This window comes from Phyllobates terribilis, unplaced genomic scaffold, assembly GCF_046119375.1.
Source record: "Phyllobates terribilis strain yellow unplaced genomic scaffold, ASM4611937v1 Scaffold_1__5_contigs__length_1240528914, whole genome shotgun sequence".
Taxonomy (NCBI): domain Eukaryota; kingdom Metazoa; phylum Chordata; class Amphibia; order Anura; family Dendrobatidae; genus Phyllobates; species Phyllobates terribilis.
Window position 1 is genome coordinate 1097892475 of NW_027362761.1, and position 18671 is coordinate 1097911145.

General features: G+C 41.6%; 1 protein-coding gene across 9 annotated transcripts in view; it reads right to left on the reverse strand.

Moving 5' to 3' along the window:
- Positions 1-18671, reverse strand: part of TBC1D1 (TBC1 domain family member 1) — a 241533-nt gene that overhangs the window by 88923 nt on the left and 133939 nt on the right. For all 9 annotated transcript variants that reach the window (XM_073646149.1, XM_073646153.1, XM_073646157.1 and 6 more), the window contains 8 exons: positions 15073-15603; positions 14546-14635; positions 13249-13353; positions 12029-12161; positions 11435-11526; positions 5951-6061; positions 4702-4827; positions 563-649 (listed from right to left, as the gene is read on the reverse strand). In XM_073646149.1, coding sequence (XP_073502250.1) covers positions 563-649; positions 4702-4827; positions 5951-6061; positions 11435-11526; positions 12029-12161; positions 13249-13353; positions 14546-14635; positions 15073-15603 — 1275 coding nt within the window. The remainder of the gene's footprint in view (positions 1-562; positions 650-4701; positions 4828-5950; positions 6062-11434; positions 11527-12028; positions 12162-13248; positions 13354-14545; positions 14636-15072; positions 15604-18671) is intronic.

Consider the following 18671-nt stretch of genomic DNA (forward strand, 5'->3'; position numbering starts at 1 on the left):
TTCTGTTAATTGTAAGCTTTGTGGTTCAATAAAGTATTGCCACACTGTTTTACCCTCACCCTGAGTTGTCTGAGTAGTTACGCCCACGGAAGACCCCGGGTCTTCACAGGAAGGTAAAAAAAAATAATACATTTAAAAAAAAAAAAAGTGTTGGTGGTGACAAGGTGGAAATAGAACTGAAGTCTGCGAATAAGAAATAATTTTGAGCTTGTCAAAAAGATTCACAGGACTCTGGTCCAGTGCCAGGCCCTAATCCATAGTAGCCAGACAGGAACCCGGCAAACCTCTTTCTACCTGATCAAATTTCCAGCTAATACAAGGTACTGGGGATGCGGTCAGGTATGAGGATGTTCCTAGGGCTCTGGTCTGATGGTCACGGACTACTGATGTGGCCGCTGGGCCAGGGTCCGGCTATTCTTTATGAAAATGTCAAATTGTAGAATGAAGAATGGTATAAAAGCTCAAAATTTACCCATCTCTAAAACAGAAGTCCTTGTACTCCAGAATATAATATGGGGGAGAAGATTTCAAATAAGAATTTATGAAACATTGAAGAAATTACCTTACTACCACTTTCCAATGGAGTGCATACCGAGCTGTCATAATCTATGCTCCCAATGCTGTCCTGTTGAGAACGATTTTTATTCCCCTGTAGAATAAAAAAAATACATGATTCAGATCACTAGTTCACTTTTTTTTCTTTTTTTTTTATTTAAATCCAATTTTTTCCCCTTGACCATACGTAATTAATTTTTATTTTTCTAAAGCAGAATAGTCATCTGCATTGCTCCATTAAAATCACATTGGTCTGATGTTTGTTTTCTCACCGACAGCCCCGAAAATACATTCGTTTGAACCTTCCCTAAAGAGAAATTAAGTTCTCACTGTTCTAGAACACATTTCTCCCCTCACACCATAGAGCGATCTCTAGGAGTCACGGACAGAAATCGTTCCTTTTTCAGTTAATTCTGAAATCTGTTCCTTATAAATCAATGTCTCCGATTAGAACATGAGGTTTTTCATCGTGAATAGTAAACCCCGGCTAAGCAGCCAATTATAAAATGAGAGGCATTGTACTGACGGCATTAGGAAGCTTTGATTACTGGAAGAAATTAGGGATTTAATTCCTGTTTAGTTTATTTTCGGTTTGGCATGACTGTTCAGAACAGATGCCAGGATGCCACCAGGCCAGAAATATCCTGCGCTACCATTCTGTACAAGAGACTGGCACGGAAATCAACAGATCTCCAATTATTAGACGCCAATCTACGTAATCAGCCACTAATGGACCAGAACAATAGCAATGTGAAGCTCTGGGATGCAGCAATTACATGTCTTTAAGGCCACGTGCACACATTCACTATTTGGTCAGGTTTTACCTCAGTATTTGTAAGCTAGGAGTGGAACAGTCAGAGGAAAAGTAGAATAAATGCAGAAGTGGTGACGGGTTTCTATCACCCACTCCTGGTTTTAGCTTATAAATACGGAGGTAAAAAACTCACCACATACTCAATGTGTGCACGTGGCCTTAAAGATCGTTAGTTTTTGTAAAGCTATGATTATGTATTTATTAAAAATGACAATGACACCGGGCTGCAGAAACCAATTACCGGGTACTACAACAATAGAGGAAAATGTCCATTCAGTGGAAAATCATAAAGAACCCTTAAAAGACTAATATAATTATATAGGTATTAAAACAAACAGTGTAACACACAGACAAAACTTTAAAAAGGAAAAACAGTGGGAGAGTGACAGTGGGCCCCGTGGCTGGGTGTGCTGTAGCACTACAGTCCCTGATTATCCCTACCCTGATATCCTATATAATGTTTCTACCTTGCCGCGGAGATTGGCACCCTTAAGGATAAGAGATAAATGGCGAAGATAGCAGTGCCTAAATCACCCCGATTTCCCCTATATGTAATACAGAACTATACTGGACACTTACTCTGTTTCTCCACCCATCATCCAGCCTCCTGATGAACCTTCATGGCAAAACGCGTCAAGGCCTGATTGTGAATGACAAGCAACCATGATTTATCCTATTTCTTTTGCCTTGAGGAGCATGTGCATTATTATCTTTTAAGCCTGGCTATATCCACCTTCCACCTGTATTTTCCTTGTTGTCTAACCATATCAGTGGACCCATTCCAGGGTTCTGTGTTACATAAAGGGGAAATCAGGGTGATTTAGGGATATCCACATTGAGCAGAGTCACCATTTATCACTTATCCTTTAGGGTGCCAACATCCGTGACAAGATAGTATTATTATATAGGATATCAATGTAAGGATAATCAGGGACTGTGGTGCTTCAGCACACCTAGCCACGAAGCCCATGGTCACTAGCCCACTGATTTTTTAAGTTTTGTCTGTTTGTCTTAATGCAAAACTAGTCTTAAGTGTTCTTTATGGATTTTCCACTTTTGAGGACCTTTGCACATCTACCAGATTATTGACCCAATGTCCATTCAGTCCATCATAGCCTGGGGATTTTTGAAAAGCTTTATTTCATTTAAAAAAAAAAAAATAAAAAACACACACACACACACACACACACACACACACACACACACACACACACACACACACACACACACACACACACACACACACACACCCCATTGCTGACCCCTTGAATCCACAATTGCTCCTTGGGTGGACCCCACCAGTCCTGCAATGATGAGGTCTCTTCATTCACATATCTTCTACAGCCTCACTGGCCTCAGTAGTCATGTATAATGGTCACCACTGAAAGCTCTTCGGCTGTTACATGGATGACGGATGGAATGTAGTCATTGCATGATTGGTGGGAACCACTGGAGAAGCAAGAGAGTCAAAGGATAATTAATGGCTATAGTTTAGATCATGCTCTACTTGTTGCCAACTTTAAAAAAAAAAAAAAAAAACTTCTTTTAATTAGATGCAATCAATCAATTCACAAATAAATGTCCTTGATTACCATCTCCAAGAAGTGATGGAGAACAGCTGCCTCCAGAGACCAGGTAGTGACAAGCCCTTATCTTGGTGTTATGTGGATTTATCTAGTCTTCCAGCAGGACAGTACAGCTGTCATTAAATCAACAACCTCTAAAAATTCTGTCCAAGTCTATACAGCAAAGCTGTCAAGTGAGCTACAGAATACAGAAAATATATAAACAGGAGAACCAATGAGTATAATGGCATAAGAAACTTTATTTGATAAATAATTCATATAAAATTAGTGTATCACATCAAATATATAGGGTATTACAAAAATGGAGACATGCAAATAGGTGAGCCATATTCCATTGCTGGCCTCTGTAGGGGGCCCCCTCAGGGGGTGATGGTGCACAGTGGTATAGGGACAGAGAAAGGATCAAGTCACCCTACAGCTCAAATTCAATTGTACCAAATCCATAGAACCCACTCTATCACAAAAGCTATATAACACCTCACTCACCCATTGATAAAGGGGCCAAAATCCGAGAGGACCAGCACAGAGACAGAGCAATGGCAGGAGAAAGCCTCGACGCGCGTTTCGCCAGTAACTTCCCTTGGCTTTCTCAAGAGGCATGTATAATTGTGCTTCCAGGACCTTTAAATATGCCCCCGGGAAGTCACGTGTATTGTCACGTGATTATCCAATATGGCCGCCGAGCATCAGATGTAAACTGCGCATGCGTTAGGGCTACCACCGCCCCCCAGCCGTCATGATGTTGGCGTGTGTCCGGGAGTGCGGGTGAGCGCTGTTGCCAAGGGCTGGATGACAGCTGAGCGCGGATACAGGACGGGGGAGACCGGGCGCATGCGCACCGCATCTATGCACAGGTAAATACAAAAAGAAGCATGTGTGGGGTGGACAGAGCCATTACCTAAATCAGTATGGCCACCTCACAAAATACCATCCCTTCATAATAACATAAGTATATAGTGTCAAACATAATTCAAATGTCCAAGGGAATATAGGACTAGATAATAATCATATAGATGGTGACAGCCATCAAAAGACAAAGGGGAGGACACACTGTGAAAGAGTAAATACATATATTCTTCACCATCCATCCAATCCATTACAAATGTCAGGATGGAAGGGGTCCACAGACGTGATTCGTCTCCACCGATTGTATGGGGCAGAGTAGATGGTTCTTTAGGCACAATCACTACATAGAAGAAGTGAACACAAACAAGCCGTGCCGTGCCATGCTTTTGTAGATACACTGTATCTTTAAATAAGAAATAATTATGGCAGGGTTCGTGAACACGTGCGGGACATTGGTGCGGCTTGTAGTTCCTTGAAAGAAAATGTCACCTTTTCTGGCCATATAAACCAATGTAGAAATCTTCTCCAAACATTGTTTAGTTCTGTATAAACACTTCTCCCAGAAAAGGCGACAGAAGTAAGCAGACCACCTTCCTGCACAGTTTATGTTTCCACACAATTTCCAAGAAGCTAGAAAGAAATATGCACATGACCATTACAATGGCTGTCTCCACTGTATTAAAAGAAATCAAGCGGTAGCAATCCCCTCATTGACCAGCATGATCTTTAGCCATGTGCAAGTGATCCTGATGATTCCCAACATTAAAAGCTAATAATCAAGATACCATGTCATGACCGGGCTTTTTATTAAGAACGATGCCATTTTTGTCCACAGGCAGCACCAGGTACTGCAGCCCATTACAGGTGTTCGTTTTAAACTATATGGATTAGACAGCTTACCCTTGATAAAATACTTTCCAGGGATTCTGTTAAAGATCTTTTTGCTTTGGTCTTTAATAGCTCCAATCTGAAGCGGGGGGCACTGATCTGTAGCTCATTCAGGGGGTTGCTGGAAATCTGCGAGACCTGTCATTCAAATATAAAGATGGGAGTAAGCAGATTGCAAATTTCTTTGAGAATCCATGATTTAAGGGAAATTTAGAGGACCTGTAACTTGTAAAGAAAAAAAATTGAACTATATATCTTGTAAAAATCCCTGAACTCCCCTGATTTATCATGTTTTTCCGTTTTGTGCTGTGTCGCTCCTTTGCAGAGATATTCACGTTTCGTTTGGAGCGCAGTATGTGAAATCTCTCCTTGTAGTCCAACTGTGCGTTTCTTCAGAGTCTGCTCTGGGGGCGTGTGCCTTCACCCCTCCGTCCCAAATGCTGGCAATCACAGCTGATCTAGCAGTGTAGCAATAATAGACACTGCCAAGCTGTGACTGCCAGTGTTTGGGAAAGAGGGGTGAAGGCATATGCCCCCAGAGAGGACTGAAAACAACGTCCAGTTGTTCTGCCAGCAGAAATTTTCACATACTGCTCTCCAAAATCAACAAATGTGAATATCTCCATGATGGAGTAACATAGCGCAAAATGAAAAAGAGGGATAGAAACCGAGGAGATTTTTCCACCATACTAAACCAAATCACAGGTCCTCTTACTTTTTAAACCAATATATTCTGACCGGTTATTAGGGGTAAAAACAAGAAGATCAGATGACCATGTCATCCATCTAATATTAATCCTATTACCATATGGTTTTAAATCAGGGTAATAGTTCTCTATGGTGCCTTTATCAATTTAAAAAAAGCCAGTCTTATAGTGTAGGAATAATATGGATTGCTTAAATTAAGGAATCAAATACACATAATCCAGATCATAAGTATGTGAATGGTAAAAACCCTTGTTGATCTGATTTAACTAGTTAAATTTGGTTTTTTAACCAATGGGAATTGGCCACAGCTTACGTCAGGGGTGAAATAAAAAAAAAAAAAAAGAGGATCGGGCATATTGAAATTCAACATGCTTTTCACTTCTCCCCCTCAAAATTTGCTGCCAAGAGGGAGTCTGGCCATAATACAAGAAAATCATGGGACTGACACAAGTTTAATATGTAACATCACCTAAAAAAAATACAACTAAATCAATCATCATCTCACTGACCAAACCCTGGGTGACACCACTGGGTCCTAATGCAAACACATTACCTGCTTTGGTTCCACACAGTGGACATGATCTCGCTGCTTCTCCTCATAGAGACACCTAAGTTGGGAGATAATTAGCTCGTTCTCTCTCTGTTCAGTCCGAGGGCGGATTTTCTGAGACAAGATTAAAAATAAAATAATCAAGTTGCAAATATAAAAATAGGTTATTGTTCACTTTATACCGCTGGACAAAAAAAAGTGACTAATTATAAAAAAGGTCTAAAAAAATTTACAACTGTCGTGTGCACATGAGCAAAATACGAGTCTTCACCAAGAGCTACAGGTATTAAACCGGTTATGCATATAATTCGTATCAAACAAGTTCTCGAACCTAGGTGGTCAATAGCTTGACATCTACTAGGAGATGTTGTGTTGTTCCTGATTACCGAGGCCTCAATTCAAGAATACAGACTAAAGCATCTTCATTGTTGAACTCAAAGGCCACAGCATAGTGAAGCCCAAAGCGTTGAACTAGAGCCCAGCCATACATATTAGATCATTTGGCTGGCAGCCATCTCAGCCGGCTCGCCCATATTAAAAGGAGAACTCGTTTGGCTGAGAGCTCCTGTATTCTTTAGGAAAAGGCCACTGCCAGACTGGTCTAGCGACAGCTTATCTCTAGAACAAGAAGGATCGGCAGTCCAAAATTGGACATATCGGATTATTAACTCCAAATAACAATCAATCGTCCGGGGCCCCCCTATACATTAGCCTGTTGGCTGCAACCTGTCGATTATGACGGTGAGTCGCTTCTCATGGACAAGCCGTGAGTCGGGAAGTCAAGGAGTCCAAGTTCAAGAGCCAGGAGGGTACATCATAAAGAGAGGGAAAAGACAGAGGCGTAGTAAGGTAACAGTCAGAGGTCAGAATACCAGGAAAATAGTGGATCAGAGCAAAGGGATGGTCAGAACGAGGTTCAAGGTATGACAGCTATAGATCTACAAGCAAAGGCACAGAGAAACAAACCACAATGATCTGAAGCTACGACTGACAGCCATCTGGGACTGCCAGCCAAGTTAAGTAGCTGAGTAATTAGGAACAGTGTACACCTGACGGAAGCGCAGCACTTCGCAGTCTCAGTTGGGCGGCTGAGTTGTCAATCAAAACACCAACAGCTTAGCACACCCCTGCACCAGACTGGATGACTGAGCTGTCAATCACTGTGTTCAAGACACTGTGGGGTGGAATAGTGACATCCATATTGGCAACTTCAGGTGACATTTGTCACGGTCTCCACACTTTCCTTGTCTCTAGGTTACTATTGTGTGGAGGCTGTCAGTCTGTTTTGGTTTTGCTGGGTTGTTTCTGCAATCATCTGTGTTCACTTCCCTTGATTAGTCGTCTACTTAAGCATGCTAGCTCCTTCACCCAGTGTCCATTGTACACTTGGTATTACCTGTGTAGGACTGATCTCTCTGTGCTCTGTGCCTGACCCAGCCTGACTATTTTCCATTACCTGGATTTTGACCATTTGCTTGTTATCTGACTACTCTTTTGTCTGCTCCCTTTGTACTGCGCCATCTTCCTGGACTTGACTTTGGATTGTTTGACCTCCCTATTTTTATCTAGTAAGTAGCTCTAATATTATATTTCTTTCAGTAATGTTAGTCTTTTCTCTCCTCTTCTGAGACTTATTTCTGTAGTGACTCGCGTCACAACATTAGTCTAATGGGGGCTTAAGGCACTGGTAATGGCCATTACCATAGCCCACTGGGGTGCCAGTCTGTAAAAAGACAAAAACGCATTAACTAAATCCATCAATTTTTAATAAATAGTTGGCAGTCACTTATCTTCTCCACCACACATCGCAGATCATAAGAGAGAAAATCCCATAAAAACAAACTCCCTGATTTAAGCAAGAACTCAACCAAAAAAGTTAAAATAAATTAGTGAACAAACTCTGCTGTAATCTATGGCATGACATGGAGGCACAACGACTGAAACAATAGTGAGTGAGGCAAACTTTGAGTGATGCAAAATATCTGCTGATTAGTGGTCTCTCACTTTTTCAAAGAGGTGGTAACGGTTGGCAGAAAAATGTGTAATCAACCTTTTCAGCCATCCAAAATCTCTAGTGAAGGCCATCTTTAGCGGAGCACCGAGGTCTTGACACAAAGTCACTCATATCTGAAGAACAATCCAGCTCGACACGCCTGGCTCTGCAATGCCCACCGACAAGGTCTACAAGAAGTAGACAAGTGTGGACTCATCCAACTGTTCATCAAGCATGAGATGAGTGCACAGTACGCAGATGCAATACTAAGCCAGCGTATTCTTGCAAAAACTACACATTCACATAACAGCTACAGTTTGCATTGTATGAGACTACAAAATAAGCAAAGTATCTAAAAAGAAGATTTTTTTTTTTTATTAAGATATTTTGGGTCAGAAAGAACCCAAATTACAAAAAACAAAAACACTATTAGGGGCAGATTTACATATTAGGCAAAGCAGTTTGAACAGGAAAACCTTGAAAGAAGGGCAACAGAATGCAGACACATTTCTGGTCGAGTTGCCCACAAGATGGCACTAGACCAGCAGTCAACACAACTAGGCAGGATTCTGCATAGAGAAGCAGGTGTCTGACAAAGTAGAAAAATCAATGTTAACTCTGGCTCTAAGCAGCTGCAATATGTGGCACCAACATGGCCCAAATCCAGAAGACCGTCAAGCATTGGCGACTGGGAAAGAGGGCTCCTTATGCTATATAAAACAATAAGGAAAAGTGGGTAAAGATAAGAGTCACCTTGTTTGTAAGAATCAATAAATCAGTGGCTATTGTACAGAGCAGACCTGGCATCATGCAACACAATTATAAACCCAATAAATAATTTGGAGTCATTTACTCTCCACTAGCAAGATGTACAGATCAACTCTCCTGAATAAGCGCCATGGTCCTGTACTCGCTCACGATGGGACAAATCCAACGAGTAGGACGTGGAGTATAAAATGGACTCACTATTCCTAGATCGAGTAACGAGCATTTTTCCCCCCAATATTCCAAGCAATCGCTCATGCAGAACCTTAGACTGTGGCGAGAACAAGGGCAAGAACTCTCATACATGAGAAGGAACGTCACGCTACCACAGAAATCATGGTCTCACCAAGGTTTTACATCAGGTTAGTCATCGAGGGTCAGCCAGCTGCACATCCCAAGGTTCCCACTAACGAAAAGCTTAGAACTGAAAGGATTAGATCGTTGGTACAAAGTCTGTAAGTCCATCAACATTACTGATAAGCTGAGCAGATGATGGACTTCCTGAAGGACTTTGCTCTGATGCAGAACAATCCTTGCAAGCATCATATTACAGAGAGGATGACCGCTGTCATTAGTTCATGCTCACTCTGTGTTTCTAATTGAAGATTTGGAAGAATCCCTTTAGGCTACAACATGTAATTCTACAATTTTCTAACAAAGCCAGTGCTGCAACATGATCCCCAAGATCCCAACGCTGTTAGCACATTTATCAACAGAAACATCTTATCGTATGTGGTGCTCAGGCCTAATACAGTTTTGTGCTGGTGAAAGCTCACAGCAATATCGCCTGTAAGGCTATGTTCACATGTTGCGTTTTTTGCAGTTTTTTTTAATGCAAATTTTAAAGCTGCGTTTTACAATACTAGCAAAAGCTACGCGATTTCAGAAATCTCATGCACACAGATTGTTTTTTTTCCTGCCTGAATTGGAAAGCATTTTTGCAGCATTTTTTCACTCACAAAAAGCAATTAGTAAAAGCAAAAACACAGCAAAAAAAGGCAAGTATCAGGTTTGCTGCATTTTTAGTGAAAAGCAGGTACAGCAGTAAGTGAAACCCATTTATCTTTGTGATTTTCGCAAGTTTAAACCATAATGTCTTGGAGTTCTCACCTGAGCGTGGCAGTTAGGATTAGTACAGTTTAATTAAATTAGTGATGTGTGTAAAGAAACATTGGCTGTGTAATGTGTGAAACTGAACAATGCTTGATCAACTCAAGGGCTGACCAAAGTTTGAAAGTAAACAGTGTCCTACAAGCTCAATGCTCTGCCAATGTCTTAGGTAAACTATTCCTGACCAATTCACCTCCCCCCATTACATTTCTAATTATGTATTTTTTCATGACCTTTTTTTAAATTCAAAATAATCATTTTTTTCAGGCATGAAAATCTTTTTCCACTAAATAATTTGATCAAATTGCCCTTTATTCCAAAATAGTTTTATGGTTTCAGAGGTCTTACATTGGTGGCCTAACACCATGCATTGTTCATGGATCCTGAAAATGCAGCAAAAATAAATAAATGTGTTTTTTCAAACCATGCGTCCACACAAAACACATGGAAACATGTCTGGCAGCATGGATAACAAAGGCCAATACATGGGTCCGTAAAAAACATAGATGCCATTCGTGTGCCATCAGTGTGCTATACGTATCCAACACTGCCAAGTATAGGAGAAGATTTGTCATTTATTTATCCATCCATGAAAAACACTGATGACAACTGATGGTAAAAACGAACACAAGGCCCGTACACTGAACGAAAGCACTAATTACACTAGTACCAGTTTTTCACATACACATTAAAACAAGTATGTGTAAATGAGGCCTAACTATCAACACAGAAAGCCCATCACAGGTGTGCCATGTTGTATAGTTTTGGTGCCCTGGACTATTGATTGTGTATAAAGAGAAGATACAGACAGTACACACAGGGACTAGCTGGCCTTTTATGCAAGTCCTCAAATATGCCTGTTAATAATGGGCTATATTCAAGAGCGCCTGTTTTGTGGGGTTTTTAGCAGTGTCTCATTCATTCTCACGGTAGATTCTTTCGGATGAGGGTCTTGTAACACGCGGATAATTGTTAGACCGGAGAAAGTTCCAGAGACCTCATATTGGAGCGGTGCGATTCTTTGCACCCAACAGAGCCATCAGAAGAGGTCGTTCATCATTTCTACGCAGCCGCTGCTTCATTCCATAGTCCTTTTCTCCGGATCGTTATCAGACCTCAGCAATCAAGGTATGGCCCATCTTATGGCCGGAGGAGAACTTGCCAAGTTGGAACACAGGGCTATTCTCAACATAAAATCCACTGGATAGATGATAACGTTCTGATCAGTGGGGTCCTTCTACCACTGGAACCATCTCGGATCATGAGAATAGAGCTGTAAAATGCCATGCAACATTTAAATGGTGGCCTCACATGACCGCTATGCTCCATTTTTTATAGGACTACTGGGAAAAGGCAAGTACTGTGCTTGTCCATCTCCGACAGTCCCATAGAGAATGATTCTGACAAGACATTATAGTGCCCTATTTGGATTGGTGGGGATCAAGCGGCAAAACTCCCAATGATCAGCAAGTTACGACCTATACTGTAGTTTGGTGACATTTTTCATTGGGGGGGAATGATCCTTTAAGTCTCCTCAGTAACAAATTTACAAGGTGTCCATAAAGAACATAAAATAGTGTGAGTACAAGAAGTTATGGAGTCATCACTTACAGGCTTACCTGTACTTCCTCAAACACAGAGGCTTGCTCATCATTGTTTAATGTGGTAATGTGTTTTTGTAATTCAAGCTTGGTTTTGGATGGGGGGAGACCTGCGGAGGGAAATCAAACTTTATACCCTCCAACATATACATGATTTATCCTCCAGATACGCATCATATGATCAGCCTTCAGTTATTTTCACAATACTGATTTGGTCCAACTACATTCCAGAAATATTGCAACCGACAAGTCAGTAGGATCAGTTTTTCATATAATTCAAGTATTAACATGTGGGAAAAGACAAAATAAAACATGTCTGAACAGATCAAGAACAGAAAGAATATGTGCGTGGAAGAAAATAAAAAATACGATACATATGAACCATACTTTTTAGGACATAGACATAAGTGACGTTTGAAGGCCCATCACAAGAGGCCAAGTTGACCACATGTTTTTGTGTTTTTTTTTTTATTCTCAACTTCCTTCCCTCTAACACATCAGGTTCAGATGGAAAAAGTCTGTGCATACAAGAACGGTTTCGGAAGTCATAGGTTTGACAGAGGCAGAGAAACATTGCCCACCACAATGAAAATCCAAGCTACTACTACCTACCTTCTATTTTCTCGCAGAGTTTGTGCATGCATTGCATGGGACAGCCATCACACAGAAGCATATGAGGCTTTGTATTCTGCTGCACAGCAGCAACACTAAAAGCCTGCTTTAAGGTCAGCATGATCTCGTCCACCTGCAACAACAGGATGCAAAGAAACAATGGAATAAAGTTACCTAGAAAATAGCCCAACTAATACAAGGATGGTCTTTATTATAACACTTTCCAATTAACAGTATGTTAACAATACACATGTACCCTTCTCAATGGAAGAATCACACCTGAGCAATACATGCGACTAGTTTCTCCATACAGGAAATGTCTTTAAGTTGTCATCACCAACAAAGTCTTTTGCATAAAGTATTAAATAAATTTAATAAAAGCATGTTCAATACTTTTTCCTGTCATTTCTCATTATTTCACATAATTTACGGACATCTATGGTGTGATTTCTTTGCCTGTGTGGATTGAATGAGTTGTTACCGACATCTGGTGACAATGTCATGTCAATAGTACCTTTACAAATATATCTACTTAGAAAATTGGTGACGTGTTCAATACATATTTCACCCACTATATATTTTCAAAAGGGTAAAAGCGGAGATAGCCGCTGCAGATGGCTCTGGTAGCAGCTTATCTCCTGAAGAACTAGACAGTCAGGCGTAACAATTCAGGCTGCCCAACCCTTTATCTTTCGGGGATGACTTGGGAGGCCCCCATACATGACAGAGAAACGATCTTACCATTATTGGCGGCTTAGACTGATTTTAGTCTAAATTTGTATGGGGGCATTAAAGGGGTTGTCCACGTTTGACGCCAAAGTCTGCAGTAACTGTGCAGTCCGGTGCCAGGAGTGGGGGGTCATGTGACCTCAAATATGCGATATACATAATCCTGGCCACATTCCGACTAGATGTGCGCGACCTCACTCATTACAAGTGAATTGAGCGAGTCCATGCAGTCTAGTCAGAATGTGGCCGCAAGTATACGTACCGCATACTTGTGATCACATGACTGCCCAGTCTTGCGGCCGACACTGGAGAATCCGCACAGTGCGCAATGTGAGGATACACAAGTCTGCAGTCACAGAGTGCCTGCAGACTTTCATGCCAAACTTTGACAACTCTTTATGGACCATGTGATTAGTTGGTACGGCCTGTATGTTGACGAGCCAATATGTAACAAGGAATTGGAATCTTAATACAATGACGTATGGACTTACCAGCGCTTCATTTGTACATTGAAAAACATAGCAGACAAAGTGACAGCTCCCAGTGAGTAAGGGCTCCCTGCAGATGAAACCAAAGTGATCGACGTGCTGGATGCCCTAAAAACAAATGACACAATAACCATCTGCGGATCCGTTGTAAAACAGTAAGCCATAAAGTAAAACAAGATTTTTTTTCCTAGAAAAATGAACCAACTAACGTAAAAAAAATCCATAGTTACAAAAAAAAAGTTGCCACTTTCTGAGACCCGTTGCGTCCTCATTTTTCGTGATTTTGGGCTGGACGAGGGCTTATTTTTTGCGAGCAGAGCTGACGTTTTTATTGATACTATTTTGGTGTAGATACGATGTTTTGATCGCCCGTTATTGCATTTGATTTCAATGTTGCGGCGACCAAAAAAAAAACAATTCTGGAGTTTTGATTTTTTTTTTTCCTTCATTACGCCACTTACCGAACGGATTTATTCTTTTTTTAAATTGATAAAAATCGGGCGATTCTGAATGCAGCAATACTAAAGGTGTGTAGATTTGATTTTTTTTTTATGGTTTTATTTTGAATGGGGGTGATTGAAACTTTTATATTTTTAAAAATTAAGAATTTTTTTTTTCCCCACTTTAAACAAGGCTTCAATAGTTTCCATGGGAGACTAGAAATTGCAATTATCTGATCGCCTGTGTGCAGCAGAAATGCTCACTGGCTATGAGCACCGACCTCTGGGCAGCGCTCATAGCCTCCCGGCAATGACAACCGCAGGGGTCTGCTGCAGACCCCGGGTTGTCATGCCAACCCATAGGCGACCTGCGGTCATGTGACACGTGCGCCGATGGGCGGGACTTATTACGTCCTTCCGCCATGGCCATGTTAAACGTCAATCTCAGACAGCGGCAGTGATTCTCCAAAATAAATAAAAAGAGCGGCAAAAAAATGTTTAAAGAAAAATAGATATGTCCCCGAATCATCAAGACTGGCGATGACATGTTGGGAGTAAGATGCTCCTGATTCAATAACAGGTGCACATTTCTTATTGAATCAAGAGGGTCCAAGAAGTGGCGTGCGCCTCACCACACATCTTACTCCAGTCGGCTCAGGACAGATGTGCTGCAGAGTGAGCTGTCAAACTGCCAGGGTGCGCTAACCGGATCAGGAAGATCGCTCATCTATAGACTTCAAACTGGTATGCCATCACAAATCCAATAAGGACCATGAACTCAGTATGATTTTCAGGATTTTTGAGAATTTCTCCACCATCCATAGTCCCTTGAAACGTCTTATCAGGGCTGACGGACTCACCTGAGAACAAAAGGAGATTTCTTTAAAGCTCTTTTCTATAACAATTTTCTTTGTGTCAGGGCTGATAAGGTAAACCTCCGATTGACCAATCTAGAAACAAAAATTAAAAATTAATCCAACATCATATAATGGAAGAGTCCATAAAATGGGTAACAACCCATCTCTAACATAGGTTTCAGTTTCCTTTATTGATTGATCATGTCCAGTCCCCGAGGGGGACCATTAGACAGAATAGCCCTGCCATCAATATCTACGCCATGCCTCCACTCTGGCCTGCACCTTCAGCATGGCAACGTGTGCTTGTGGGTCACGTCTCTTAGCATCTCAAGTAAAGAAGAGTATGGCGCAGAATTCAGGTGGTAACTAGATGACTTTTGATGTCCTAGGGTATATAAGGTACAGGCGAGAACTTGATAGATATCTACAGAAAAAAAAGCTATTTTAAAAAGTTCTGTGTATATTGACTTTCTGGTGAACTCTAACATTTATCCTGTGTAATTGTTTTGGAGCAATTTCTCGTTTCATACCGTGAACAGCATAGTCTGATTTTCCGCCATGTCAGTCGGCTGCACAAAGTTACGAACTTGACCAGAACTTTGTAAATCCACAGAATTGTCATATCCCTCAAAAGATCCTGGAAGGCTGTGCCGACCGTCTTCCCATTCCCTTTTAAACGAGTTAGTCCTTAATCCAGGCTGAGAGTAAGATTTACGTATAGGTTTATTTTTATCGTCCTCAGTAAAGGTCGACTGGAAAACAGAACGTAATTTGTCTCCAAAACTGATTCCGGTGCTGGCGTTGGCGTCTGACTGTGGAGGAGGAGGAGGAGGAGGATCATCTTCGAATTTCTGTTTGTTACAGCTGACATGGTTGAACTTGTCGATACATTCATCAATCAGGGCGGGCGGTGCCTTCTTGTGAGCTACAATAACTCGGCCACAGAACAAGACCTCAAACTTTTTCGAGAAGGAGTCGTCCCCATCACATAAGTGAGAATGGATTTCTTCTTGACGTGCTAGTTTACCAGCTTGTCTGATGGAGCCAATTATTTCAGGCACCTAAAAGACATAATATGGGTTCTATTAATTACATAATTGAAAAAAAATGTACACTTTTTCCCCAAAAATGACAGATACAAATTCCACCTATCTAAAGCCTAATCCCTGTACAACAAAAACTTTTAGAGTTTTCTAAAATATAGTCATTTTAAATATTCTGCTTGCTGTCAGTGTACTGAAACATCTCCACTGGAAACATATGTAGCGTTCTAATATACTCCCTTAAAATGGTGTTCATATATGTTACTGAGGTGTATGTGCATCCATCATGGATTTTGCCATAACTAATCGGAAGAATATCATCAAGGGCGGACATATCATTGGTGCAACCAAAGAGGGGCCCATGAGGTAAAGGGGCCACTACCAACCCCAAAGCAGCTTCAGTCTGACATATTGGCTGCCAATGACCCAGATACTGTTCTTGCCCAGGGGCCCCATTTTTTGTCTGTATCCGCCCCTGAACATCACAGCATTATTCTTCCCATCAAACTGATAATCCCACAACAGGACCCAAAACAGACCCACGACAGGACCATGAGGAGCATCGGGTACCATTGGTCCAGCACTCAGTTTAGTTTTCTGGCTCCTATGACAAAACAACAATGGAACTGACAACACAAAATGGAAACTCAGCCTTAATTTCTCATTGTCTGGTCCGTGAATGGCAAAATTCCCATTAATTGTTATGTATTGTCAACTTTAAAGAAACCCAGATGAAAAATGGGTATGAACATAAAAAAAGGAAGCTGGGAAAAAAAAAGGGATGGTTATAAAATAATAGAATAACTAACCGATCCGACCCACAACCCTTTTTCGAGTGCAGTTGACCACTGAGGCTTGTGATTGGCTGCAGCGTTCAGGTAACTAGAACATTACTAGATGTGCCCTGGATCACGTCTCGTTCCAATCACCCCACATCAGATCTTCTGGTCCCAGCAGAGAGCAATTAAGTACCCCATTTTATAAACTACCGTATTTTAGGAAGTCTGACAACCCCTTTACAACAATGTAGAGAAGTGATCAGGGATTTTTAAGAGATTTAAAACACAACAAAAAGAGGTGATAAAACGTTCCCATATTACAGTCCTTAGACTTATAGATACCTAGAGTTGCAGTGTGTACATCTATAACCACAGGATACTCCATTAAATTTAATTAATTTAACATGGTCACTTATGATTACGGATTATATCCAGGAGGTAAAATCAGGGCGGTGGAGTCGGAGGGCATTTTGGTGGAGTCAGTCGGTATAAAATGGACCAACTGCGACTACTAAAATATATAATAACTTGGGTACAGTAGTTCAATGCAATTTGTGGGGAATAATTTTTCCTAAGAATTTGGGAAAGTTATGAAATGTCCTATAAATGTCTGTCCTATTCCTGATCTAAGGGTCTAGACTTTTAGCTGAGATGAATCTGTGCTACAGTAAATTTATCACTTAAACATGAGCCATGTATGAGGGAGTCGGAGTTGTGGCGTCAGAGTAATGGAAATTGAGGAGTCGGAGAGGTTTGGCTTACCGACTCCACAGCCCTGGGTAAAATATATAATTAATTAATATTATTAATAATAATAATAATAATAATAATAATAATAATAATAAATAATAATAATATTATTAGTTGGTGATTTTGGGCATTAGCAAAGGAAGGTCAGTATTGATGAGCGAGCATGCTCGCCACTCGCCCGAGCATCTCAGTACTCGAGATGCTCGGAGCTCACCGAGTACTTTCGAGATGCTCGGGCGGGAGCTCGGATCCCCGTCCTGCATGTTTGGCGCTCTGTAGAGCACCAATCATGCAGGGATTGTCTGCCACTCACTGTAATGCCACAGCCATGGTGGTTGTGGCATTACAGTGGTTGCCCAAATCGATGGGAACAGTGCTCACAGTGAAACATGAAAAGCCGGCAATTCATCAGCGGCATACACCGGTACCCGACAATTTAGAACAGAAAGAATAGAGCATCACACATAGATAGAAACATGTCAGTCACATATATAATAAGTACAGTGATAGTGTTGATTACTGTACTTGTCATTTAGTGTTAAAATAAAAAAATTAAAAAAAAAAAATTGGCGTGGGGTTCCTCGTAATTTTAGTCTCTAGCGGAGGTTAAGCAGACGGCTGGGGCAGATGTTTGAAGCCTGGGAAGGGGGTAATACCCACGGAGCTTCCCAGGCTACTAATATCAGCCCCCAGCTGAATACCTAGCCTTTACTAGCTATTAAAATGGGGACCCCCCCCCAAAAAAAAAAATGACGTGGGGTCCCCCCTATTTTAAATGGCTAGCAAAGGCTAGGCAGACAGCTGGGGGCTGATATTAATAGCCCAGGAAGGGTGCCATGAATATTGGCCCCCTCCCAGGCTAAAACACCAGCAGTCAGCCGCCCCAGAAATGGAGCATCCATAGGAGAATTCTCCCACGCCGTCAGTGACGTGCATGAGGTGAGCGGAGATCATTGGACATGACCTCGGCACATCTTTATGCCGTCACAGCCAGACACTGAGGAGCGCAAGCAAGCCTGCGCTTCTCAGTGTCTGCGGCATGGCAAGCTGGATGGCAGCTTTCGGCTGCGATCCAGCCTGTCATGTGAATGTAGCAGAGCTGGAGCCGTCCTGGGAACCATGGAAAGGTAAAGATGAGGTTGGTTTATTATTTTACTTTTATTGCAGATCGTTGGCTTCAGCTGGAATGGGCGTGATGGTAAGTAAGGTTTAATTTAGAACATTAAAGAATTGTGTGTTTATTTCAGTTAAAGGACTTTATTCTGGGTGTTTGTGTTTTTTTTTTTTAACTTTGACTATGGGGTTAGTAATGGGGGTGTCTTATAGACGCCTCTCCATTACTAACCTGGGCTTGATGTCAGCTGGTATTATAAGCGGACATCAACCCCAGCCCCATTACCCCACTGCCACCGCTACAGGGCAGTGGGAAGAGCGAGGCTAAGTGCCAGAATTGGCGCATCCTATGGATGCGCCATTTCTGGGGCGGCTGACGGCTGGTGTTTCTAGCCTGGGAGGGGGCCAATATTCATGGCACCCTTCCTGGGCTATTGATATCAG